A 9,134-nucleotide genomic window follows, 5' to 3' on the forward strand; every position below is an offset into this window, starting at 1 on the left:
TGTACACAAATCGTTCTGGTGACGTGGTAGTGACTTTCCATGTGTACGGAAGTTGATAGCATGAAATCTCTAAAGCTGTATGTAGTCAGGTCTGGTCATACGATCCACCAGAAAAGACAAATGGCACAACAATTAGTACAGATTCATACTTCATAACGCACTTACTGTCCGTATCTGTGAGTCTGCTCCTTTTCACGGTGCAGTTTCTGGAGAAGCTTTGTCAGAAGCCTCAAAGGAAGAGGGCTAGCTAGCTAGCTGTACGATGAGTTCCCAAGATATGTTGAAGAATGCCTCCACTCTCGCGTCATACAATGTCTTGCTTCAGGTAAAGTAGCTAGCTATTATAATTACCTATGCCAAACTCCTTTTTTGCACTTGATGACAATAGTGTCCTTGCTAAAATACCTTATATCCACCCCCTCAGAGTAGCATGTGGAGGACATACTTTTAAGTTAGTTGTAGTGAAATATCCTTTTATGTAGCATTTTTTTCTGAATGCCTAGATTTTGTAGCAGTTGTTGATGCGATTAGTGTGTGCCCTGAGTGGGACCAGATTCCCTGAAAGAGAAGGGAGAAGATTACATCCTCTTGAAAGGTTACCCTCCGGGTGGACAACATCAGCATGGTGTGTGACTGGCAATTAAGAACAGCCTTCTACCCAGCCTCACCGAAACACCTGTCTGCATAAGTGAAAGACTCATGTCTCTCCGTATCCCCCTAGCCAAGATGCGTTATGCTACAAATTGTATTTGTCTCATGCGCTGAATACATCAGGTGTAGACCTTACAGTGAAATGCTTACTTACATGCCCTTAACCAACAATGCAGTTTTAAGATGAAAAATAAGTGAAATAAAAGTAACAAATAATTAAAGAGCAGCAGTAAAATAACAATAGCGAGGGGGGTATCTGTTAGTCAACATAATTGAGGTGAAATGTACATCTGTCGCTCTCTCGCTGAAAGGCTGAGGGAGACTGAGCCTCTTCTGAGCGCAGAGGACCAGAAGTGGGCATCTATTAGCTCAGTGCTCTATCAGGCAGCAGCCCACTCCATTGGCTACAAAGGTAGGAAACATCAGGACTGGTTCTATGAGAACTCTGACACCATCACAACCTTACTGGACAATATGCGCACAGGGCTACTCTCAACAGCCCCACATCTACTACCCTTTACAAGCAATGGCGTGCATCGCTCAAGGAAGTGCAAACAACCTTGCGTGCTCTGCAGAACAAATGGTGGACGATAAGTCACAGGAATTTCACATTTCTACCAATCAACATTTTATTTTTTATTTAACTAGGCAAGTCAGTTAAGAAAAAATTCTTATTTACAATGACGGCCAAACCCTAACCCAGACGACGCTGGGTCAATTGTGCGCCACCCTATAGGACTCTCACGGCCGGTTGTGATACAGCCTGGAATCGAACCAGGGTCTGTAGTGACGCCTCTAACGCTGAGATGCAGTGACTTCGACCTCTGCGCCACTCGGGAGCCGGGCCCTAGAAGTCGGCCCTAGAAGTCACTCCATCTATGGCCCTAGAAGTCGCTCCGTCACTCCCATGAAAACAGCTGATGGTCTGACTCTCTTGAAGGACTAAAACTAGATCCTGATGAAGTGGTCTGACCACTTTGATGCACTACTCAATCAGCATTCTCCTACAGACCTTCCAAGAGGTGTTATCAGCTATCCGTTCCCTCAAGAACAACAAGACTCCTGGCACTGACAGCATCCCGGCAGAGCTACTTAAGAAGGGAGGTTACTTCTGCACCAGAATGCTCCACCAGTACATCACTGAGGTTTGGGACCGTGAGATCGTCCCCCAACAGTGGCGGGATGCAAACATTGTCACCATCTATAAGAACAAGGGTGTCAAGTCCATCTGCGGCAACAGCCGGGGGATATCCCTTCTGGCTGTTGCCGGCAAGGTCCTGGCCAAGGTGATGCTACACAGGCTGGCAAACAACATCACAGAGGAACTGCTGCCAGAGTCACAATGTGGCTTCAGAAAGAACAGGAGTACGGTCGACATGATATTCACGGCATAGCAACTCCAGGAGAAGTGCCGTGAACAACATTAGGACCTTTTCATGGCCTTTGTCAACCTCTCCAAGGCCTTCGACACTGTGAGCAGGGAACTACTATGGGGCATTCTGTCCAGACATATTTATCAACATCCTTTGCCAGTTCCATGATGGGATGATGGCTCGGGTGGCCATAGGAGGGCAGGAGTCAGTGCGCTTTGATTTGAGGCATGGGTGTGTGCTGGCACCGGTACTCTTTAACATCTTCCTCCTATGTGTCACCCAGCTTCTCCACAAGGAGCTTGAGGACAGCAGCGGGTTGCGGTGGACTTCAGGCTGGATGGAAACCTATTCAACATCAGGAGGCTCCAAGCAACCACCAAGGTTTTAATGGAGCGGTTTCTTGAGCTGCAGTGTGCTGATGACTGTGCTCTTGTGGTCCACACTCTGGAAGACCTTCAGTCCGTCCTTGTAGCGGCTGTGAGGGTCTATAGTAGGATGGGACTGTCTATCAACACCACCAAGACTGAGGTAGTCTGCCAATGGAGATCCAGCTCTCCACCCACCATGCCTGTCTGCACCATTGAACACAAATCACTGGCAATAGTCCCGTCCTTCAAATACCTGGGCAGCATCCTTTCGGAGGACTGCAGCATCGACCTCAAAATTCAAAATAGGATCAAGCAAGCATCAGATGCCTTCGGGAAACTCAGGTGCAGGGTCTTCCAAAACAGGGATCTCCACCTCCACATCAAAGTCGCCATCTATTAAGCCGTCTGCATCACCACACTTCTTTACAGCTGTGAAGCCTGGGTCATTTACAGTCGCCACAACAAGCAGCTCAAGCGATTCCACATACGATGCCTGCAGTGCATCCTGGGAATCATCTGGTGCAACCGTGTGGCCCATACAGATATACTAAGACCAACGGCAAGAGTATGGAGGCCATGGTCACCCAAGACCAACTGCAAGAGTATGGAGGCCATGGTCACCCAACACCAACTGCAAGAGTATGGAGGCCATGGTCACCCAACACCAACTGCAAGAGTATGGAGGCCATGGTCACCCAACACCAACTGCAAGAGTATGGAGGCCATGGTCGCCCAACACCAACTGCAAGAGTATGGAGGCCATGGTCGTCCAACACCAACTGCAAGAGTATGGAGGCCATGGTCGCCCAACACCAACTGCAAGAGTATGGAAGCCATGGTTGCCCAACACCAACTGCAAGAGTATGGAGGCCATGGTTGCCCAACACCAACTGCAAGAGTATGGAGGCCATGGTTGCCCAACACCAACTGCAAGAGTATGGAGGCCATGGTTGCCCAACACCAACTGCAAGAGTATGGAGGCCATGGTTGCCCAACACCAACTGCAAGAGTATGGAGGCCATGGTCGCCCAACACCAACTGTAAGAGTATGGAGGCCATGGTTGCCCAACACCAACTGTAAGAGTATGGAGGCCATGGTCATCCAACGCCAACTGCGCTCGCTTGGGCATGTCATTAGAATGTTTCAGGAGCGCTTGCCACGGAACATCCTGGCCGGTGGTCTGCAGGGGGCAGATTAAGTTCTACAAGGACCAGCTGAAAACGTTGCTGAAGAAATGCAACATCAAACCCACAGACCTAGAGGATGCTGCAGCCAACCGTTCCACCTGGTGGCAGTTCTGCAAGATCGTGTACAGAGGTGGGAGGAGGAGAGGAGCACAAAGAGACAGCAAAAACAGCTCAGGAGACATTCAACCATGCCTGCCCCGCCAACAATAGACTGCATAGGCCCCACCTGCAATACAGTTTGTGGATCTCGGATTGGATTCTACAGTCACCAAAGAATTCACCGTTAACTCAGAAGTGGAAGTCGTCATCGGATATGATGGGCTACCATAAGCAAGTGTGTGTTTGTTGTCCTAAGGCATAAAATATTCAAGTGGCAGAAAGACATCTAAGTTACAGAGCAATCTCTATTCCACGTGACATAATCATGTCCATTGCATATCTATCTATGTGCCTACTGAATATGTTCCTGGTTATTTTTAGGTCATGTTTCGTGTGCTCACCTTTTTGCTGAACGCATTCACGCTGCGCTTTGTGTCCAAAGAGTTGATTGGCGTAGTCAACGTCAGGTAAGATTGTTTTACTCTGTGGCAATTCCATGGTAACAGAGTGATGCTGGGATTCAGATTTTTCACTTTAAAATGTATGCCAAACAAAAAACAATGATAGCAAAGTTAAACAAACCGTACAACTCTATGCACAAGGATGACTTTGAGCAATTTCCACAGAATATTTTACAAAAACATTTACTTGAAGAACAGTGCAGAAGTGAAGTTTAGGGAGTTGTGTGGTTTGTTTAACTTTGCAATCATTGGTTTCGGTTTGACGTACATTTTAAAGTGGAAAGTGTCTCAGCATCAGTCTGTTACTGTGGAATTGCCTTCTTGTATAACATTACACCTGCTGCAATATGAGCTGTCCAAACCTGCAGTTAAACAAAAACTAACACCACTACATACTGTATGTGCACGTGTGTGTGTGTGTGTGTGTGCGTGCACGTGCATGTGTGTTTGTGTGCGCAGGTTGACATTGCTGTACTCCACGCTGGTCTTCTTGTCCAGAGAGGCCTTCAGGAGAGCCTGTTTGAGTGGCGGAACAGATCACAACTGGAGACAAGTCATCAACCTGCTATGGCTGACGTGAGTGGGACTATAGGGGAGCTGCTGCTCCACAGTGTTGGCTCTGGTCAGAACATACACAGTTGGGTCTTTCATCGGCACTATCTGCATAACAAATGATTGTGTGTGTGTCATCCTCCCAGGATGCCGCTGGGTGTACTATGGGCATCTCTCCTGGTGTGTGTGTGGCTGTGGCTCCTGGAGGTTCCGGATCCCCTGACCATCCCCCACTACGGCCCCGCTGTGGGGCTCTTTGCCCTGGCCGCACTCCAGGAGCTGCTGGCTGAGCCTCTCTGGGTCCTGGCTCAGGCCCATATGTTTGTCAGGCTGAAGGTGGTTGCTGAGAGCCTGGCCATGGTGGCTAAGTGTGTTCTGACAGTGGTGCTGGTGGTCTCTGCTCCTCAGTGGGGGCTCTACATATTCTCTGCTGCTCAGGTACATACATACACAGCTCCATCCCTTATACAAATGATCTTATGTTTGTCTATTTAGCGCAAGCGTTTACCCACCTTTTGCATAAAAATGCATTGAAAGTATAGGCAACATTGCTTAATTCACCGCAATCAGCGTTTACCCACTTTTTTTTTTTTTTTACCACTACAACACTGGTTACAAGGGAGTATGGTTAGAGGGTTGTGTGCATAGAAGGTATTGTCAAAAAGATGAAGTGGTCATGGAGTAAGGTTGTGTTAGTAAATATGAATCTATATAGGTGGAGATGGTATTGCATGCAACCCTCATAAATCACTGTGGACGAGTGTCTACTTAGCTAACTTATACTGGCCTGTCCTTCATAGCTGGTGTACACAGGGTTCCTGGTGCTGTGCTACTTTGTCTACTTCCTGCGTTTCCTGGGCTCTGGGGAGGCCAACAGGAAGTACTTCCCCCTGCAGCGTGTGGCAGACCTGCTGCCCTCCAGAGTTGAAGGAGAGGTAACATTCACCACAACAGCACTAACCGTCACTCACCACATACACTCCTCACTGAGCTAGTATACAGTATACGAAAGCAATTGGTTGTATTAACTGACAAATCAATGATAAATTGATTGTTTGGTTCATTCATTCATATACTATGTCAGGTCACAACTGTGTGTGCTGTCATCCCGTTGTGTGTGTGTCTGTAGCCTGTGATTGACTGGACGTTGGCCAGGCTGACGTGGAGCTTCTTCAAGCAGTCCTTTCTGAAGCAGATCCTGACAGAGGGCGAGCGTTATGTCATGACCTTCCTCAATGTGCTGAGCTTCGGGGAGCAGGGCGTGTACGACATCGTCAACAACCTGGGCTCAATGGTTGCCCGTTTCATCTTCCTGCCCATCGAGGAGAGCTTCTACGTCTTCTTTGCCAAAGTCCTGGAGAGGGGGCGGGACGTCAGGCAGCAGAAACAGGTCAGAGGGCAGAGTCAGCCAATCAAATACCTGTCACTCATTTCACCATTTGTCAGTGGCCAATGATAAATAAAGTTGTCTGACACACACATCATAGCTCATGCAGATGCATTGATGCCGCTTGCTGATTGGTCTGCAGGAGGAGGTTGCCATAGCAGCTGAAGTTCTGGAGTGTCTGCTGAAGCTGGTGCTTGTGATTGGTCTGATCATCACAGTGTTTGGTTACGCCTACTCTCACCTGGCTCTGGACATCTATGGGGGATCTCTACTGAGCAGTGGTGCAGGTGAGTCAACTAACCAAATGAATCGATTAATTGAGTCAACCACCATAGTCAACTGAATCACTGGAGTTATAGAGATAAAGGAACTTATTCAGCAATGATTGGAATAATCTAATTCCTCAAGCTACTGGTTTTATGTGAGTGGTTGTGTGTAATGATATTTGTGTTATATTGAAGGGCCCAGTCTGTTGCGATGCTATAGCTCCTATGTGCTCCTACTGGCCATTAATGGAATTACTGAGTGCTTTGTCTTTGCTGCCATGAGCAAGGAAGAGGTTGACAGGTGAGAGAAGGCAAACACACACACACACACACACACACACACACACACACACACACACACACACACACACACACACACACACACACACACACACACACACACACACACACACACACACACACACACACACACACACACACAGTGTGTATCATGTTGCTTACGTTGCCCTCTCGTCTGTCCCCAGGTATAACCTGGTGATGTTGGCTCTGTCTATCTCCTTCCTGCTCCTGTCTTACATGCTGACGTGGTGGGCAGGGGGCATTGGCTTCATCCTGGCTAACTGTCTGAACATGGGCCTGCGTATCCTTCACAGCCTGTTCTACATCCACCGCTACTTCCTGTCCAGCCAGTGGACGCCTCTGCGTGGCCTGAGGCCCTCCCCTCTTCTGCTGCTGGCTCTGGCTCTCAGTGCAGTTCTCACTGCTCTCTCTGAGGTACCACACTATAACTGTTCTCCTCACTGCTTTACTGGACACGCCAGAGGAGGCTGGTGGGAGGAGCTATACGAAGATGGGCTCATTGTAATGGCTGTAATGGAATAAATGGAGCTGAGTCAAACATGTGGTTTCCATATGTTTGATGTGTTTGACACCGTTCCATTAATTACATTCCAGCCATTACAATGAGCCCATCCTCCTATAGCTCCTCCAACCAGCCTCCTCTGATACACCCCACATACTGTATACACCATCCAATCACATATCAGCCAATCACACTTAAGTCTGTCTCTGACATTTAATGAAACAGTTATTGTTTCTACCTTACAATCATAGAAATGGGAGTTAGTATACAAACTATATATTTATTCTTCTCAAATAATCAGAGATAATAGTGAGACAGATTGTCTTATCTGTCTATGTATTTATTTACCATAAAATCCGATTTCTGGGCCTCCCGGGTGGCGCAGTGGTCTAGGGCACTGCATCGCAGCGCCAGCTGCGCCACCAGAGACTCTGGGTTCGCGCCCAGGCTCTGCTACAGCCCGCCGCCTGGGAGGTCCGTGGGGCGACGCACAATTGGCCTAGCGTCGTCCGGGTTAGGGAGGGTTTGGCCGGTAGGGATATCCTTGTCTCATCGCGCTCCAGCGACTCCTGTGGCGGGCCGGGCGCAGTGCGCGCTAACCAAGGGAGCCGGGTGCACGGTGTTTCCTCCGACACATTGGTGCGGCTGGCTTCCGGGTTGGAGGCGCGCTGTGTTAAGAAGCAGTGCGGCTTGGTTGGGTTGTGTTTCGGAGGACGCATGGCTTTCGTCCTTCGTCTCTCCCGAGCCCGTACGGGAGTTGTAGCGATGAGACAAGATAGTAATTACTAGCAATTGGATACCACGAAAAGGGGGTAAAATTAAAAAACTTTTTTTTTTAAATATATATTTTTTAAAATTCAAATCCGATTTCCCATCTGTCTGTACTCTGCTGTTTCAGGGTGTGTTCTGTTGTGACGGAGGATGGTTACTAAGGCTGGTTCACATCGCCGTGGGGGCCGGGTGTCTACTGGGTGTACTTGTCACTGTCCTTCTCACAGAGACAAAACTTGTTCAGTTTGTTCGGACTCAGCTCTTACCTCGCTATGGGAAGAAACACACCTAAACCTGCCCAGCAGAGGAGTAACCTGCCAGCTATAATGAGAGAGAGAGACAGGATAAACCGAATGGCAGAAGGATAGATAGATCTGAACACAGTGACTTGGAGGGGAATGTGGAAACAGCTGCAATCATAAGTGACCCTGTTGACCCTGTCATGGACTGAGGGTGAAGTTGGAATGAGCAGCTCACTGGCCAGAAATATATGTGTGTGTGTGTGTGTGTGTGTGTGTGTGTGTGTGTGTGTGTGTGTGTGTGTGTGTGTGTGTGTGTGTGTGTGTGTGTGTGTGTGTGTGTGTGTGTGTGTGTGTGTGTGTGTGTGTGTCAGGAGTAAAAATATTGGCAACATTGATAAAGAAAAAAATACTGTATAAAATAAATAAAAACAAATACTGAGCTATATTGTATGATCAAATTTCGGGGAAATTATATTATTATATACTAATACAATTGCTCAGAGAAAGAGATTTTGTTAAACAAGTAATGTTTGCTTTTTCTCAAAAAGATAGTGGTCAATACTCCAGCACCCCTTGCGAGGATAATGGCACTGAGCCTTTTCCTAAAATGTTTTATGAGATTGGAGAATACATTGGGAGGGATCTTAGACCATTCCTCCATACAGAATCTTTCCAGATCCTTGATATCCTTCCTCTGCTGTTATGGACTGCCCTCTTCAATTCAAACCACAGGCTTTCAATGGGATTCAAGTCTGGAGACTGAGATGGTCATTTCAAAATGTTGATATTTTGTGGTCAATTAACAAAAGAAAGGTGGATTTTAATGTGTGCTTGGGGTTATTGTCTTGCAGGAAAATCAACTTGTAGCCAAGTTTCAGCCTCCTGGCAGACGCAACCAGGGTTTTGGCTAAATTGTCCTGGTACTGGGTAAAGTTCATGATGCCGTTGGGGCC

At 47.6% G+C, this 9,134-nt stretch overlaps 1 protein-coding gene across 1 annotated transcript; it reads left to right on the forward strand.

The window, feature by feature from the left end:
• The first annotated feature begins 42 nt into the window (after positions 1-42).
• Positions 43-8,829, forward strand: rft1 (RFT1 homolog). Its single transcript, XM_039015989.1, has 10 exons — positions 43-325; positions 4,061-4,146; positions 4,600-4,716; positions 4,839-5,130; positions 5,493-5,627; positions 5,822-6,082; positions 6,222-6,366; positions 6,541-6,646; positions 6,831-7,080; positions 8,067-8,829. The coding sequence occupies exons 1-10, from the start codon at positions 263-265 to the stop codon at positions 8,229-8,231; spliced, it is 1,620 nt and encodes a 539-aa protein (XP_038871917.1). The 5' UTR covers positions 43-262; the 3' UTR covers positions 8,232-8,829.
• Positions 8,830-9,134: the final 305 nt, after the last annotated feature.

This window comes from Salvelinus namaycush, chromosome 20 (assembly GCF_016432855.1).
Source record: "Salvelinus namaycush isolate Seneca chromosome 20, SaNama_1.0, whole genome shotgun sequence".
In the NCBI taxonomy this organism is placed as follows: Eukaryota; Metazoa; Chordata; class Actinopteri; order Salmoniformes; family Salmonidae; genus Salvelinus; species Salvelinus namaycush.

What these genes read in the sequence shown, in the direction of transcription:
- rft1 (XM_039015989.1), top strand. Translation starts at nt 263, where the DNA reads ATGAGTTCCCAAGATATGTTGAAGAATGCCTCCACTCTCGCGTCATAC. An exon ending in ACGTCAGGCAGCAGAAACAG is followed by an intron (nt 6,083 to 6,221) that starts GTCAGAGGGCAG and finishes ATTGGTCTGCAG; the next exon opens with GAGGAGGTTGCCATAGCAGC. An exon ending in TCTACTGAGCAGTGGTGCAG is followed by an intron (nt 6,367 to 6,540) that starts GTGAGTCAACTA and finishes GTTATATTGAAG; the next exon opens with GGCCCAGTCTGTTGCGATGC.